This window comes from Bidens hawaiensis, unplaced genomic scaffold, assembly GCF_021521415.1.
Source record: "Bidens hawaiensis isolate Kalapana, Puna unplaced genomic scaffold, B.hawaiensis_p1.1 tig00005142_1, whole genome shotgun sequence".
In the NCBI taxonomy this organism is placed as follows: domain Eukaryota; kingdom Viridiplantae; phylum Streptophyta; class Magnoliopsida; order Asterales; family Asteraceae; genus Bidens; species Bidens hawaiensis.
Genome location: NW_027491327.1, coordinates 113,171 through 131,310, shown reverse-complemented (window position 1 = coordinate 131,310; position 18,140 = coordinate 113,171). Strand labels below are relative to the sequence as shown.

At 37.5% G+C, this 18,140-nt stretch overlaps 2 protein-coding genes and 2 pseudogenes across 2 annotated transcripts; 3 read left to right on the top strand and 1 right to left on the bottom strand.

Moving 5' to 3' along the window:
* Positions 1-18,140, top strand: part of LOC143628996 (F-box protein At5g07610-like) — an 82,197-nt pseudogene that overhangs the window by 14,510 nt on the left and 49,547 nt on the right.
* On the top strand, positions 3,370-4,571 carry LOC143628980 (protein TILLER ANGLE CONTROL 1-like). The gene is made up of 4 exons (XM_077098398.1): positions 3,370-3,375; positions 3,508-3,938; positions 3,983-4,100; positions 4,391-4,571. The coding sequence occupies exons 1-4, from the start codon at positions 3,370-3,372 to the stop codon at positions 4,484-4,486; spliced, it is 651 nt and encodes a 216-aa protein (XP_076954513.1). The 3' UTR covers positions 4,487-4,571.
* LOC143629030 (SUPPRESSOR-OF-WHITE-APRICOT/SURP RNA-binding domain containing protein 1-like) lies at positions 9,300-11,525 on the top strand. Its single transcript, XM_077098420.1, has 3 exons — positions 9,300-10,324; positions 10,401-10,645; positions 10,723-11,525. The coding sequence occupies exons 1-3, from the start codon at positions 9,327-9,329 to the stop codon at positions 11,379-11,381; spliced, it is 1,902 nt and encodes a 633-aa protein (XP_076954535.1). The 5' UTR covers positions 9,300-9,326; the 3' UTR covers positions 11,382-11,525.
* Positions 11,736-12,668, bottom strand: LOC143628979 (putative xyloglucan endotransglucosylase/hydrolase protein 28 pseudogene; annotated as a pseudogene).

The following is an 18,140-nucleotide window of genomic DNA, read 5'->3' as shown; positions in this document are numbered from 1 at the left end:
AACTGTTATCTATTTATTGAATTCATTGATCACTAAGGATGGGTATATGATGAGCAAGAAGCTGAAAGGCTACTTTGTTATCTTACATGTTTGACTCTTGAAGTCAAAAAAGTTAAAACAAAAGATCCGTTGTATGTCAATCCAATCCAATCCAATCCAAACAGCTTTGATTTGAGCTTTTTAACAAATCAAACAATTCATAACTTGTTTGGCTTGTGTAGACCCCCTAACGGTTCATGCTACTAACGTGATGTAAATAGAAGCATTGAGGAGAATAAATTATCTTTTCAATAACAAAATTATCATTTTTATAAAACGTGCATGATCAACTAAAACGAATATGCTACTTGGGTCCGGGTAATACTCCATGGAAACAATCAACTCCATTCTTATCACTGCTTTGCTCAGAGCCTTAGACTTAAACCCCGTACCTCGTCAAATGTTCATTCACACTACTCATGTAATAGCTGCTTAGCAACAAACAGCTTACAATAATTGGGTTGCCCCCAAAATCTTTGAAAAAGAAAAAAACTTGTATTTTAGAGTAATAAACTAGGCCCCCTTTTACAAACTTTACATTTATGTGGGCTGGTGAATTTGATGGACCCGGAAGACGTAAGTATGAAATCTTACTTTTTTTTCTTGATAACGTTTATAAGGCTCTTTGTTGTGTGACTTGAAGAAGACGTCATATTGCCTGGAACCTAATCAAATTGACACATGTGAAGGGGCGCCAATGCCCTCACCGTAACACTGAGTCTAGTATAGAAATATTATAGCATTCATAACCTCTTTACTATTTTCTACTTTATAATTTAAATAAAAACCATATTTTAAAATATTTATCTCTTATTTTAAAAACATTTCACATCCATTATTTTTATCTTTATTTTAATCACAAAAACTCTTTTTTTATATTTTCTCATTTTTATACACGCATAATAATATGATCCATAGTTAATATATGGAATTTAGTTTCCACGAGTAAAATTGGTGTTTCATGTTTAGTAACACATCTCATATTTATCATTGACCGGTGAATATACCCGTCCACATAATTAATCTAGTGGGTGTTTTGGATTCCTTACTTCCCCTCCTCATGACTTTTTCCCATAAGTCAATAAGTTGTAATATTTTGACTTATTGACTTATACCTTCACAAGCATTCCAAATACTAGACAGCTTATAGCTTTTTCTAAAAGTTATACGTTTTAAGTTACATAAAATAAGCAATTCTGAACATCTCCCAACTCATGATAAGTTATTTGGATAATACATTTATGATGTCTAAAACAAAAAGGGACCAAACTTCTTAAATCTTTATGTTAAAAAGAAACAATTTCAAAATTTCCCAAAAAATAACTAATTAAAAGACTAAAGTGGCTTCACGATAACTTTATGGAGTTTCAAATTTCGAACTTTATGCCGACTTTATACACCTCATCGGGTGCTAAGACTTCTCCTATTGGTGGAGTGGTTTGGATTGGGACACTATTTAATAAAAGAAAAAAAAAAGAAAAATCACTAAACTTGGACAAACTAGTATGCCACCACAAACTAGTTTGCCCACTACCATCATGGTCACATGTCACTAAAGTATTGGTTCATATTTTAATTTATTTTGCCTTTTCTTTTCATACTAATTAATTTTAACACTAAAAATGTTTTTGCTAAATCAAATACACTCCTTAAATTCAATAATCTCTCTGGCTTGGATTCCGATCTTCATTCGACTCAATCTGGAGCATTAATTATCGGTTCTAACGAAGACCTTTTAACCGAAATCCTTATCCGACTCCCTGCTACCTCCATCCTTCGTTTCAAATCCGTATGTAAACACTGACGATTGTTTTTGACTCACAAATACTTCACCCATTGGTATGATAGTAATAATAATAATAACCTTTCCAAATCTGTCGGTTTATTTGGTCACTATGATTTATATGTTCCGTTCGACGTTGAAAACTGCACCCCTCCTTTCCGTAGTCTTGATTTCTACTTTAATCGCTCGAATGTCATAATCCTGCAATCTTGTAACGGTTTATTACTTTGTTGTTCTTGTCGCAATGTTATGTTTTCAATCCCACCACCAAGCAATTGGCATTCATCCCACTGGTCCCGAAATATGTCTGGTCTATGGCTATGGCATTTCATCAAACAGAGTGTGTGCACTACAAACTTGTTTCTGTTATTGCTTTAGATCCCTCCGCAAGGTTGCTCCAAATTTGTACATTAACTTTTCCTGATACCAGTGAAAGAAGTCGAAAACATAATTAAAAAAGGGTAAAAACTTTAATTGAATAAAGAATACATATAAATATGAAATGTGAGGGGCCTTTCAGAAAATTATAAACAAATATAGAAAATAACGATGGAAACATTTTTTAAGAACTTACCCATGTTCCTTTCAACGGATGGAGACGTGGACGAGCATGGACATCACTAAAAAAGCAAACTCAACCAAATTTTCAAGCATGGACATCGTAAAAAAACGGATGGAGACATGGATGATCACGTGAAAAAGCTGGATGGACGCCCCATTGGAGGGCCCATTCCCTTTTGGATTGAGAGGTGTTCGTCCAAAATTCCGGATATAATGGGGCGGAGGGGTTGGCCCTCTCACACACATATATTAAATTTGATCGAATGAGAAAGAAAGGGACCTTTTGAAATGTGTATTTTTGAACCACCGCTCGTATGCATGCTACTTCTTTTGAAAGCCCAATAAAAGAAGAAAAAGGAACAACTTACAAGAAACAAGAGCCCTAAAATACAAATAAACAAGAAAATAAACGGCCAAAGGACCGAACACAAAGTTACATTAGTAAATTGACAAAAATTAAACTTACACCATTTTTCTCACTCCAACGTAGATCTTTTGCTCTGACTTTTTACCCTCAAGAATGAAGTTATTTTGATTTCGTTAATCACCTTGACCACCGAGAAAGCTTTCCCCTCGAAATTCTTGTCATTCCTAGATTTCCAGATCAACTAACTAGACAAAATCGCTTGTACCGCTAAACACTCGTCCTTGTATGCACATCACTATGTTTAGTTATTAACAACATAAATACATACATATTAACATTGCCTATCGTTTCAAAATATATTATAACTACCAAGACATTAACCAACTAATCCCAATGAATTTATCAAGGGAAAAAAACACAAAAACATTTCGTACATACGTGTCACAATGCAAGACTCCAACCACGTTAGCCCCCCTTCCACTTTGGTCCTTTTTTTACCTAAACCCTATTATTATTAACAGTTTGTCCGTTGTCGCCACCATGCATCCAACAAATAAAACATATTCTATGTTCCTTCTTAATCTTTATCAACTTAAACTTCATTCAAATAACAAGAAAAATGAAGGTATTCAATGGTTAATATTCATTATACATCTACATGTTATTAAGTTTATATATCATATAACTAAATACTTCATTTTGCATTTGGCATTTTACATTTTACATTTTACATTTTGCTTTTTTTGTTAACCCGTAGATCTTCGGTTGGGTCCATCGTCAATTTGTTCATAAAGGTGCAAATAAGGATGCTGATAATTATGACAAGGTAGCACTACTTGAAAATGAAGGATTTGTCGGTGCGTGTGATGGCTGGAGAGAAGGTATACTCGCCATTGGCACGTTGGGGCACGATCTTTTTCAAGATCTTAAGCCGAAAGAAGACACATTTGTGTGTAATCAAGTGGTGTTTTTTGACGATAATGATGAAAAAATGGAATCTCCAATATTGGTGCAAAAAGATTCTAGTCATGGGTTTGATCATCAAGAAGATCATGTAGCTAAAGCTAACAAGGATCAAGAAAATGAAGTTGTGAAAGATGCAACTAATATCATGAAGAGTGGAGAGCGAACCACTCTTGCTGACTTGTTTCGGGCAGATTCTGAAAGTGACTCATTCAAGAATGACGAGTTAGTTGATGATCGTACGATCAAAGTTTCGATCACAGTAATAGTAGCAGTAATAGTAATAGTAATAACGACAATGAATCCATCAAGAGTTTCTTGATCTCAAAGACGAAGAAGAAGCTCGAAAAAGATGGTTTAGCTCAACCGTTCAGGAAAACAAAACAAGTGAGTTTCTTATTTGAACACTACAAGATGCACATACCTCATGTATTCGAGTTAAGGATCTTAATTTGTTTCTAATCCCGTTATTGTATTACCTGCAAGAGAAACGCTTAATCGTGTACCTCTCATTTCATCCATAATTATTACGCCCAAAACTCGTTATTATTTGAGACGGTGTATTCTTGTATACCCTAACATCTTGTGCACAAATAAAGCAATGTGAGACTTTGCTAAGGTGTCATGTCTTGTAACTAATTTCTTTTAATGTGGGTTGTTGCTATTTATGTTTACAGTTGATGAGAAAGATGCTAAGGAAGAAGATCCATCCAGATATCGGGAATCAAAAGAAAGAAAGTACATCCATCGTCAGTCAAGAAATAGATGCTTGATGAATCGGTCTTCAAAACTCATGGTATTATAGATCTAAGCAGTTAATGCGAAAAAATATCGGATATCGGTCATGACCGATATTTGAGATATCAGTTATCGTGGTGGAATATCGGTAATTTTAATATCATGAAAAATTCATATAGATAGCAATTTAACACTAATAATTTAGTATACTCTCTGATCATTAACAAATTAACCTTTTGCAACTTGTAAAATACTAAAAATCGTAGCATGTAGGAACTGATTAAGACTTAAAAACAATAACAATGAACACCAAAAATTGATAATTAAGACTTAAAACCCTAATATCGGAAATATCAGCGAGATATCGGTCAGATATCCATCAAATATCGGTCAATGTCATCGATATTATATGTACTTATATTCTGACTGATAGTTTACCAAGAAACCAATAACTGATATATCACCGATATATCAAGTGATATCAATATCTACCGCATAGTTATAGATAAATAGTGATCACCTCACATGATTATGTAAACGTTGCGGGCTAACTTATGTTTTCTATGTTTTGACTCAGTTTTTTTAATAATGGGCGCAATCGAGGAGTACGTGATTACCTGTCCTGCATTTGCTATAATTTGTTAGTTGTCTGTATGTTTCATATAATTTTGAAGTTGAACTATGTAAGTCATGTTGTGTACCCATGCTATTTGCTTCTCTATTTGTATTAGTTTTGATCAATGGAACGATCTAGTGCATCTTTGTATTACATTTGGTTTAGTACGTTATCCTCTCTTGTTAACAACAAAGCTTAAATTATATTGTTAATATATTGGCCATGTGCAACCTCATTCCTAAACCTTGTTGGATGTCTTAAAAGAAGTCTAAGATACATATTATGCAAACAAAAGTAATTTTTTCCTTGACCTAAGAGATTGAAAAGGTTTAACTAACAACTCTAAATTATACTAAGAGGCATGAATATGGAATTGAGTTGTTTCATAATGTGAGAAGTGAAGTTAGTATGATTTCATATAATGCAACATTTTGAAAATCTATTTTTATATATGATTTTTTAAGATAGATTTGATAACGGGTTATAAATTGCTGGATTCTTACAAATATTATGAGTGATGAGAGGGCGCATAACTGCATAAACGTTCGATCAGCAGGAAGTCACTCACTCACTACGTGTTATACCTAGCTACTAAGTAACAAGCGGTACATTTTATTTTAGAAAACAGTTTTAACAATTAAAAGATTAGTAATAAAAGTTAAACGGCTACTTGTAGATAAAAAGATAATTAGCACGAGCAGAGTCAAATAGCGCCTGCTCTCATACCCCTACGCAAAGACGACATCGCGTACCTGTGAATGTGAGCCGAAATGATGCATCCCCTAGGGGTGTTCTTCGGATTAGTTTTTCGGATCGAGTTTTTCAGGTTTGAAAGTTTTAAATCCAGGCCCGAACTCCAACCCAAATCTATCACGGTTTCTTCGGGTTCCGGTAATTCGAGTTTGGGTTTTTTCGGGTTGGGTTAATTGAGTTTCGAGTATCCTAGAAAAAAATAACTACATTGCTAAATTTAAATGTAACATATTATTCTTTACTAGTAATGTAAATAAACCAATAACAAAACAAAAATAAACCGATAAAACATCATAAAAAGAGTAAGATTCTATTTGATTTTGCTTTAAAGGTCTGCAAGGGGCTTACGCAGACAAAAGCTTCTGGAAACTGTTTGTCTTTTTTTTTAAAAAGGGATATGAAAAATGTTTTTAATTATGATCTTAGAAAATAAGTTATTGTTCAACTTCTTCACACTTCAACACCACCACCACCACCACCCCCACCGTCCGCCACCCTCTGTCCACCACCACCATCCGTAACCACCACCACCCACCGTCGGCCACAACCATCGTCCTCTACCACCCACCACCACCACCACCCATCGTCACCGTCCACCACTACCACCTACACCGTCTGCCACCACCATCGTCCACCACCCACCACCACCTTACATCAGCACCACTACCCACCGCCACCACCACCCACCGTCGGCCACAACCACCGTCCACTACCACCCACCCAACGTTCGCCACACCCACCATCCGCCACCACCACCCACATCGTCCACCACCACCCACCGTCTGCCACCAATCGTCCACCACCACCCACTTCTACAGTTCGTACACCATCACCAATTATTTTAGCAGTCTACAGACGTTAAATGACTTGTATCTACTGTGATGTGTATGATAGGTAACTAATTTTCAGCTTATGTAGACGATATTCAGTTTATAAAACAAACAGTATTATATTTTCATATTGCAAACCTTCAGACCACATCTTTAGTTGCAGACATGAAATCAGATTGCAAACAATTTTTGTCTTAAAAAACAAACAGCACCTAAAATTTAATAAAGTTCAACCATAATAAACAAGACCGACATAATCGTCTTCAGTATGTCATGATTAGGTTGTTGGGTTAAAGTTGATTTTAGTTGTAAATTGAAACATTAATAATCAATAACCAATTGATACATAATATGTGGAATAAAAACAGTCGATTTGGACTAAATTTTGATAATTTCAACGGCCAAGACTAAGCCTACAATACATAAAAAAAAATATATGATTTTAAAACTAAAAGTTTGTTCGGGGTGACCCGAAACCTAAAATTCGGACCTAGGAATCAACCCGGATTACTTTGGTTCGGGTTCGGATTAGCCTTTTCTCAGATTCAGGTACTGATTTTCTCGAGTTAGGTTCGAGTTTCGGGTAAAAGTGACAGCCTAATCCCCCCTCACCACTCACGATGAACGAATATATTTTCCGGTATTTTTCTTTTCTTCTTTTTTTTTTAAATATTAATTTTTTATTTTATATATTTCAATTTTGTTTTTCAGAATTTTAAGAAATTTACAATTTGTTAAGTACTAAAATAACCTGAAGACTCCACAACAATCAAGCCCACCACCAATCTTCGAATCTCCGGCTGACGCCGGCAACTGCTCCGTCAATCTTCGCTACTCCGACCGCCGGAGCTCCAATTAGTTCCGGCAAAAACGACTTTGAGATCTTCTTATTGGATTACAAGCCCTAATTTCTACCCTCAAGTGCGTATCCATGTTTTAGGGTTTTTATTTATTATAATCTTTTGTTTCCTAAACTTTGCCGATTAAATGATTCTAATTGATGTGTTTGGATCAAATACAAACCGTACAAATAACCAGAGTAATTATGCTAAGTGACACTTATTATTACTCCATAATTTGTTAACAGAGTAAGTAATTTTTTGTAGTGTAATTACTTTATTTCAAAACTATTTGTATGCTTAGTAGCTTAATTTCAAAACATTTTGGTGTTAAGATATTAATTATGTAGATATATCATCATCATCATTGTACTCGGTATATCCCACCAATAGCAAAACTATGGTAGGGTCTGAGGAGGGTAAGATGTAGACAGCCTTACCTCTACCCTGTAGGAATACAGAGGCTGCTTCCGGTGAGACCCCCAGCTCGAAAGTAGTTTTGCATCAAGCCTTAGACATAAGGCACGGCACATAACACTCAACCATCGGGACACCGGCCGATTGGTGCATGTACCCTCTGTAGGAATACAGAGGCTGCTTCCGGTGAGACCCCCAGCTCGAAAGTAGTTTTGCATCAAGCCTTAGACATAAGGCACGGCACATAACACTCAACCATCGGGACACCGGCCGATTGGTGCATGTACCCTTGTCTTTCGACTATCAACGCCACCACATGATGCCTGAGTAACCTTCCACCGCTTTTAACATTATTTTCACGAGATTAGTAAAATAACGTCAAAATTAGTGCAATTTCACTTTTGCCCATTCGAGGGTTCACACATATATACATTATATGCGCGGACCGCAAGCAGGGCGCTAATTATGTAGATATATAATTAATTAATATAGCTATAGTTATATTGTTTGAGCTTTGCCTAGTTCATGTGTGTTTTACTTGTTGAATTAGTTGGCTGCAATTATAGAACATATGGCTTTAACACTTTAAATGTTAAGAGAGAGGAAGTTACAAATTGGTTTGAAATGCTATATTGTTTAATCATCTAGTCTAGGATTGGAAAACGGGTCGAATCAGGAGGGTTCGGGCATGGGCCAGAACGTGTTAGGGTTGGAACTGGTCGATTGAAAAAAAGGTTATTTTGGCTCGGGTCAGGATGGGCTTTGGGTCAAAACAGGTTGGTATAATCTTTGTTTTTTTTGAAACTATTGTACATTTCAGCTTTACTTCTTGGTTTTTAACATCGGTTAAGCGCATTCTGGCGTTGGGTACGCACGTTCTGGTGCCGGTTTCGCATACCGGGGCTTGGAAAAGTGTGTCCAGTGCCACGTAACATGTGTAAACAGGCCTCAGTATGCATTTAATCCAACGTCCCACACGAGTAACCGGCTTCAGTTAAGCATGATGAATTGGTTATACGTGTTTAAATGCCAGGAAACACCCATTCTAAAGCCAGTTGCGCGTACTAGGTCAGGAAGCGCGCTTCCAGCGCCACCTAACGCGTGAAACCCAGCTTCTAACTCAAAGACTGATGCATAACTGGCTCCGTACGAGTAACCAGATCTGGTAACGCGTGACGTCGGTTACACATGTTTAATGTCAATTGTGTGTATTCCGGCGCCGTTACACACGTTTAGGTGCCAGTTACGGGAGCGACATTGGTTACACGTGTTAACTTCGGTTATTCGTGTTCAGGCGTCCAATAGTATAGTTATCTTTATCATAGTTCATAGTTATACGTTAGTGTCATTGTTTCTTAATCAATGTGATGCTTTTACTTCATGCTAGGTATCTTTCAAGAACTCATCTTGTTGACGATTAATGGATCGACAGGGTCATGATTATGCTGCGGCTGCCGCCGCCGCCATGGCATTTGCACAACAACAGCAGCAAGCCGCCAACATCCAGCAGCAACAGCAACAGCATCAGCAGCAGCCACCGCCTTACGGTTATCACCCACAACATCAACAGTTTCTATCTTCAGTTCGTGGCCCTCCTTATCTACCACCACATCCTCAAATCCAACAATTCCCCCGCCACCCCCTCATGCAACCGCCACAAATCCACCCTCACCCCGCCCCCCATCTCCACCTTCTCCACCAACAACCGCCGCCATCTTTATCGCCACATATTCCACCTCAATTCCATAACCCAAACGATGCACCACCACCACCTGCCGCCCCACCATCCGACCCTGAACAACAAAAATGCATTGATAAACTTGTCGAGTACGCTGTCAAAAACGGGCCCGAGTTTGAAGCTATGATCCGGGATAAACAGAAAGATAATCCCGCTTATAGTTTCTTGTTTGGCGGTGATGGCCATGGTTACTACCGCTACAAACTCTGGTTAGCTACCCGCCCACCTGGCGCCATGTTTAACCCACCGCCTTTCCCTTCGCCATCCGTTAACATGCTGCACACTTCTAATCCTGTTATCTACAACTCCCCACATTTACCCCCAGGTCCTGGTGCACATCAACTGCCTCAACACCAGTATCCGCCATATTATGAACAACAGCAGCAGCATCAACATTCTCAGCCTTTTGGTCATGGTCGGCCTGAGTTTGACCAGTCTTCTAGGCCTTTCAAAGGTCTCTCTGGCCCACTCCCTGCTGACGTGGCAGCAGAAATGAATAATGTGGTTAACAGTCTCACAGGCACCAAAGAGTCTATTAAAGGTGCCAAAATGTGGTTCATGCAGAGATCGCCATTTGCACCTGCTTTAGCAGAGGCACTTAGAGATAGAGTGTATTCACTTGATGACCCTGAAAGACAGTTGCATATTATTTACCTTGCTAATGACATCCTATTTGACAGGTATTATCAATAATATTATTATTTACTATCAGTTATGACTTATGAACCTACGTTGATTTTTGATACTTAACTGCAGCTTGCAAAGACGTGTGAACCCTCACGAGATTGATAACGAGGCACTTGCATTTAGGCATGTTTTAGGTTCCATGCTTGCAAGAATTTACCACAACCCGATAAACAAAGATGAAAATCAGTCACGGTTGCAGAAAATTGTACAATTTTGGGCATCAAAAGAAGTTTATGATCCTGATACTATACGCGCACTCGAGAATGAGATGCTGAATGGCCCACTTAACAAGACTGACTCGTCTACCATACCAGGTAAAGTCAAAATCAAAGTCAAACAAACATGTACAGTAGTTATGTTAATTGGTTATTTACTTTGCTATTTTGTTCAGGACAAAATGTGGTGCATTGGCAGCCAGACAAACAAGATTATCATGATACACAAGTGCCACCTGTATTACCACCATCAATCCCACCTGGCGGGTATGGTGGGCCCGTTCAACTGCCAACTCAGCCTCATGTCCTGCCACCGCCAGCTGCCACCGAAAAAGTATCGCCCTACCCTTTATTCCCACCAGGTTTGATTCCCGGAATGGTTAGAAAGATGCAAATCGGTAGTGGAGTACCATACTCTCCAATGAGCCCGTTAGATATCCCGACAGTTATACCCCCGTCTACCATACCCACATCCGAGATTCTAGAAAAAGTTTCAAAATTTTTTAAGGAAATTGGTGAACCAAACCCGTCTGAGGGCCCAATGCGGGCTGATGGTAGTGATGATGAAGACGAATATGAACGAGAGCCTGTGGTTCGTAAAGGCGGTGCGTGTATACCTCCACCGGCTAATTTACAGGTGGACCCGGAAACTGGGATGTTTGCAGATGGAAGTGTAGAGAAGAAGCCCGGTTCAAGTGGGTCGGGTCGGTTGGGGCTCGGGGCGACAGCTAACCCGAATGAAGTGAGTCAGTATGATGACGTTTACAGTTCGTATAGGAAACAAAGGAGCACAAATTATCATTCGTCCATGAGTGCTAGAGCTGCTACTAGGTGAGGTCGGTATGTTTGGGTGGGTTTTTTATTTTAAGTTAAAGAAGTTATTGCGATTGGATTAATGTGAAATTGTTAAATTCGGATTTCAGTTTTGCTAGCGATGTCGAGGATTACGTTGTTGTGTTTAGTTTGTTTTCATTTTATTGGGTATAAAAAGAGTTATATGGGCATACAAGGATCTGAACCCTTGACCTCTTAGACAGAGGGGTAGACACCTTATCGCCAGATATCCGTTAGGGACCTCCTTTTATTAATGAACTAATTAGAACCAACTCGATTCGTGTTTTTATTTAAAATCAATCAATAGTAACACGTTGATAAATATATATAGAACCTTGTAGGTAAGGTTTTTATACTATATGAACCTACTACTTGCCCCAGATCCTGGTGCTTCAACGGGTGGGAATACAGGCGGCATTCCTGGACCGTTAACCTCACACTCGGGTAAAGAATTCGGGTACCGAACCCTATCATCACAATATGAATATGTCATACACCATCCTCTAAACCACTTCATTGTAAGTCTTTCATCTGAAGAAAGTTCACCACTAGGAATATCGACATTGCACTCAGCTAGCGTCGACCCAGACTGGTTAACACAACATCCGTTTATGACAAAAGAGTAATCCGTAACAAATGGGCCACGTTGTAAATCGACCCTATACTCGCCTTTGTGTGTAGCCCAGGCCGACCCATCCCAAATGGTGCAATACAAATACATAGGCTTAGATGGAAACTCACCTCCCATACCTTCAACATTCTCCATTTTCCTAATCGGCCATTCGTCCACATAAAAAACGACCCGACCCGAATTCCATAGAATACTATAGTTGTGAAAATCTTTAGAAGGGTCAAATGGTAATGTGTATCTTTCTTCTCTCCCTTTATTAATGCTTCCATTACCATAAACATTGGTTTGAAGAACCCATTTTTCACCATCAATATGTCCAAGAAACTCAAAATCAATCTCGTCCCGCTTCGGTTCATTGTTTTGAAGATAGAAAGTAGCAACAACACCAGCCGTGTAGCTGTTCGGTAGCTTGATAAAGGAAGTGAACAAGCCATGATTGTATGTGTATCGTGAAACAAAACCCGACCCGTCTGTTGACCTCTGGTCCATGGAGATTTGAACAGATTTACCATCATTGGATGGTACAACATTTTGGTTACCGTAGAGTGGGGAGAAAGCTTCGTTAAAGGGAACGATCGAGAGATTGAGTGAGATAGAAGGTTTGAAGGTTGTGACGGTGCAAAGAATTATAAGTTGCAGACAAGTAGAAAAGAACATATTGATCTATATTGTGTTACAAACGACAATGAATCTCATGATTGATGAATATTGTGTATGTATATAGCAAGTTGTATATACATTTATGAATATTAATGGTGTCTTATTAAGGAAATGAGTAATAAGTTTAACAAGGAAAGTAAGAATATAGAATGGGAATATGAACTGGAACAAAAGACATACAAATATGCAAGGACTCCATGAATTTCAACAACCTGTCATATATACTATAATATTTCACATTCATTACTCTAATAACCAACTTATTAACGGATCATATGTTTAAATCCATCCGTTCGTAAACACAGTTACATGTTTTTATCGATTCACTCATTCACTACCTATTAGTCAAACGGTATGGTGATGCGGTGATGGGTTTTTAGATGTTAAAACATTATCGTAAAAAAAGGCAACATCTAAACAACACCCAACTATGCATTTGCAAAGTTTTGAACCCCACCAATTTTGTAATGGGAAAACACCATGCCACTGGTAATATTCCATAAAAAAAAATAAATATTAAAATTGAATAATAACACTCGTCTCGTCATTGGTAATGCGTAGCTAAAGTTATCCGTCGCTAATGCAATACACATACATTATTGTGTGCACGGACATGATAATATAATGAGGAAAAATGGCATTCCACTCCACATCTTTCTCCCAAACACCAATCCATCATTTTTTTCATAACGCAATCAATTTCATGTTTGAGTTATGAATAAAAGATCGTTATAAACTTATAATTAACTTTGTGCCACAATCATCAAGATATTAAATACCTATTCTACCAAAACCTTTGTCAAATCAAACAACATAATGGCGGAACACATTTGATCTGTTGTTTGACTTTTGACTTTTAAGAGTGAAACATGTAAGAGAACCATGAAGCCTTTTGGATTCTAGAACAGGTTCAATATATAGTCTTAAGGATCCTAGCTATAACATGTTCAAATAACAATCTCAATACCACTTCTTACACCTAAAACAAACGCGCAAAACGCAAACTAACACGCACTACTTTAATAAACCAGAAGGTTACCAACATATTAAAACAAATTCAAGCACCATGATAAAAAAATAAATAAAAAAACATAAGCAAACCCAATGGTCTTTTAGAACGAAGACAAGGTTTCAAATTTCAATGTATCGATGAAAATGTCTACGGTGGGTTTTGTAACTATGTATCTGTTTGAAACGCTTGTCATGAACATTGTAGTTGTACGTTATCATCTTCACGGGAGTCAACAGCACCAACAATGTTTCTTCTTCTTCTTTACCTCTAACCACATCACCAACTTCAAAATCATAACCGTATTGATCGACCATATTTGGAAAAGCACCTACAACCTCATGAAGCTGTAATCGATACTTGACAAACCACCCCGAATAACCTGTCAACATCTCGTACATATTCAAGCGCAAAATATCTTCTTCGTCATCAGTGTATAATATTAAATGTAGATGACCTCTTGATTCCCCAAAATGCATTGTATTTGTTTCACAAGGCATCATCTCCACCGACTTGGGCAACATTTGCAACTGTTCAACATCTAATTTGTGTTGGGGACTTCAATATAGCAACCTGGATTAAAAGTTATTTTGGCGGTTCTCCAAAACACTTTAATCGGATAAAACTCTAAATTGAGACAAGAATTTCGTATGGAATTTGTGAGGAAGATGAACCAGTAAGTTTGTCGATCAATCCAATAACGTATTATATCTTCAGGGCAGTTGTAGTTCAAGATAACTGCATAACTGCTTCAAGCAGTTATCTATTCAAAATTTAGAAAACATAAATAAATAAACTTCAAATAATACTTATGATTAGTTAACATAATCATAAAATTCATTTTTCTAATGAATTTTTAATGAAGCGTTATTAATGAAAAAAAAATTTCCAAGCTAACCTGGCAGCTTAACCCCAGCCAGGGGCAGCGCCCCTTGGACCCTGCTAGGGGTTGCCACCCCTAGAACCCCGCAATCAGGGGCGCTGCCCCTGAATCACCGTTCATTAGGGGCTTCGCCCCTAACATCACAGTAAACTAAAGCAAGTGTGTACTCCACACATCCCGAACTTGCTTAATGTTTATTATGATTAAATTGACCAACCAGTTAATCCAGTTACACTAAAATACTAACAATTTGAAGTAGAAAAATTTGCTACGTAAGCAAGAGAGAGCCCAATGAACGGCTCCATTTAAGAAAACCGGGTTGTAGCACTCGTATTCTAACGAAGAGAAAGATTCGATACAAATCTTCCATTTCCCTGTATCAGGCGAGTAGACTTGAATCTGAAACATGTTTTTATCAGGCTTTTAAGAAATAACACAAACAACTTTGTAGTGCACACAATGCGTTGGATGAAATGCCAAAGCCATAGGACAAATGTTTTTGGGGAGCGATGGGATGACTGCCAGTTGCATGGTGGTGGGATTAAAAACATAATATTCAAGATCACCATTGTGAATGGTAGAGCAAAGTAATAGACCGCTACAAGATTGCTCGATTCTGACATTGGAACGATTAAAGTAGAAATCGAGACCGCGGAAAGGAGGAGCGCTTCGGTTTTCAACATCATACGGTAAATATATATTTGGACCAAAAAGACCTATAGATTTAGAAAGGTTATTATTATTATTATCATACCGGTGGGTGAAATATCTGTGAGTTAAAAGCGATGCCAGTGTTTACATACGGATTTGAAACGAATGATGGAGGTAACTGGAAGACTGGATAAGGATTTCGGTTAAAAGGTCGTCGTTGGAACCGACAATTAGTGCTCCAGATTGCTGATCAGAATCCTCCATGGAAGCTTGCGAGAAGCAGAATATTTTAGAGGTTTTGGATATGTTGTTAATCATTTTTTGTTGAAGAAGACGTGCAATTTAAGGAGTATGATTTCATTAGGGTTTTGTATATTCGCATATGAGATGATGAAGAAGAGGTGACGTTGTTTGCTTTTCTTTCTTTATATAAGTTGGAACTTAAAAGGGGTGGCAAATGGGTTTGGGTGGCGTCGAAACGAGTTAGGTCAGACTATGATCGAAACGAGTCATGGGTCGAAACGAGTTAAAGGGTGTGACAAACTATGGTGTTCTTCGGGTGTGTTTTTCAGGTCGGGTTTTCGGGTTTCAAAGTTTTCATTTAGACCCGAAACTCAACCCAAATCTCCTAAGTTTTTTCGGGTTCAGGTTATTTCGGGTTGGGTTAATCGGGTTTGGGTATCTAAGAAAATAAAAGGTAAAAAAAAAGTAAAGAAAAGCTACAACGCGAAAACTAAAGCAACATATTCTCCTTTACTTGTTACGTAAATAACCAAATAATAAATAAACATAACCCCCGTAAAGCAACATATTATTCAATTACGGTTGTTATTAGCTATAAATAAAAAAGAAATGTAAATAATAAATAGTCGATCAACCATAATATGTGGAATGTGTCAAGTGTTCAGTATACGTGTGACATTTGAGCCAAAACAAGGTACACCTCAGTACGTATTTACCGATTAAGCAAATAAACGCATTTTGCGTAACAAACGAACGAGTAACCGAACGGGTCGGGTTATGACCCAGATATCCCGGGGGGCATCTATAAGTGATATACGTTTAATACAAGCTAAAATATTAGTAATATGGCCTTAGTTCGATAACAAACAAGTTAAAACGAAAACATGCTCGTTTAACTACCCGCTATAGATTTAAACGCGAAAGACAGTTACAAACCAAGCATTGTATCATCCGTTAAGCCGAAAAAGACTTACCAAACACTTATTTGAAATGTTTTAAGCGATCCGTGCAAATATTTTTGATTTTTACAAACATATAGTATGTTTTTATAATTTTATACAAAACTAGCCGAAAAACACACGTTTTCGCACTGTTTAACGCACCCGATAAGTTTTTCGCGCCAAAAACCGAACTTGAACTAAATTTGGATTGAGCTTTTCGTTTTTGGGCCTTTAGAATCAGAAAATTGGCCCAAAATGGGCCCTTAAGCCTTCCGATCGGACCAGCCACACCCCACCCCCATTTTTTTTATAAAACTTATTCCACAAGCTTGTTTATTCATTCTAATTTATAATAAGTTGAGGTCCAAGCAGCTCTAAACCTGATTTTCCAGAATCCTTCGAACCCTAAGGTAAGGAGCTTAAATAAGTAACTTTTGTATTTGTTTAACCTTGATTAATACCATGAAAACATGTCTTGATTACTAAAAATCATTCCTAACCATGTAAAAATCCCAAAGATGGTCCATAAACATGTTTTGATCATACACATGGTAAGGAACCTGTTTTGATAGTTTTTTTGGCCATAAACACGGATTAAATGGTTGAAACGGCGTTTTTACAGTTCAAAAGTTCCGTTTTGTGCACTAGCCGAAACCCTAAGTTAAAGGGTGCTTGGTTTGTGATATAGGACTTGTACCTAGCCTACATAGGAGCACAAGAGCTCGAAAAGTTGATTAGAAAGTCGGAAACGAGCCAAACCCGCTAAGGTAATGCCGAAACACTCGCTTACGGGCTGTTTAGGTTAAGGTTATGATGTGCATATTATTAGGCCTTCAAATTTTTCAGGAACATCAGGGACCATGTCAATGAGTCCCTGTTTAAACTTGGTAATTTTTCGACCATCCGAGAATATTTGGCGAATTTATTACCGAATTGGAACGTTTATTTGGGAAAATAGCTAAAATACTTCAAAATTATGAAAATTTTCTGGGAACTCAAATTTGATGTATTTTGATCACATATGAATTTTGGGATCATTTGGAGAAGTCTAAAGGTGTTTTGTGTATATGCGTTCGTGTGAATTTTTATAGCGGAATTTGGGTCGAAAAGAATATCGCACAAGCTTTTTACATTCTGGAATTGATACAAGTTGTTTTGGGACACGATTTGAGCATTCAGGAATTTTGGTGGATTTTTTGGAAATTGTTTGGGATAAACGGACGATTTTCAGGCGAAATATAGCTGATAAAATGAATTTTTATAAATTAATAAATCAGTAAAAAATTCCAGAAATATTTTTATAAAAATCTACATATTTTAATTGATAAGTGGCTAAATTTTCATAATTTAATGATTAACAGTTAATTAATTATGCTAATTTAAAGATTAAACAAATTTAGTTTTCATAAAAACCGGCAAGTTCGCGATTAACGAATCTGCGGGAATATCAAAACACCAAGAGTGATCAAAAATCATATTTTTGGACTAATTATGTAAAAACGAACTTTTCTATGAGAAACCTGGACAATCCGGGTGGATTGTGCGCGTTTCTTCTTAAATCAAACTGAATAAACGGAAACGGGCCCCGTGGCTAATCTGGGACCCCAGTATGTGATCCTTCTTTATAACTTAATCATCTTATTAACCAATACGTTTACCCAAGCTTATTTTCCCATAACTGTTTTCTGAATGCGTAAACGAACAACTTGGCCAAGCTGGGAAAACGAGAATCTGAGCCAAGT

Coding starts and splice junctions, on each gene's coding strand:
- LOC143628980 (XM_077098398.1), top strand. Junction 3,939..3,982: donor GACTCATTCAAGAATGACGA/GTTAGTTGATGA, acceptor TCACAGTAATAG/TAGCAGTAATAGTAATAGTA. Junction 4,101..4,390: donor CGTTCAGGAAAACAAAACAA/GTGAGTTTCTTA, acceptor TTATGTTTACAG/TTGATGAGAAAGATGCTAAG.
- LOC143629030 (XM_077098420.1), top strand. CDS start 9,327: ATGGATCGACAGGGTCATGATTATGCTGCGGCTGCCGCCGCCGCCATG. Junction 10,325..10,400: donor AATGACATCCTATTTGACAG/GTATTATCAATA, acceptor ACTTAACTGCAG/CTTGCAAAGACGTGTGAACC. Junction 10,646..10,722: donor TGACTCGTCTACCATACCAG/GTAAAGTCAAAA, acceptor TATTTTGTTCAG/GACAAAATGTGGTGCATTGG.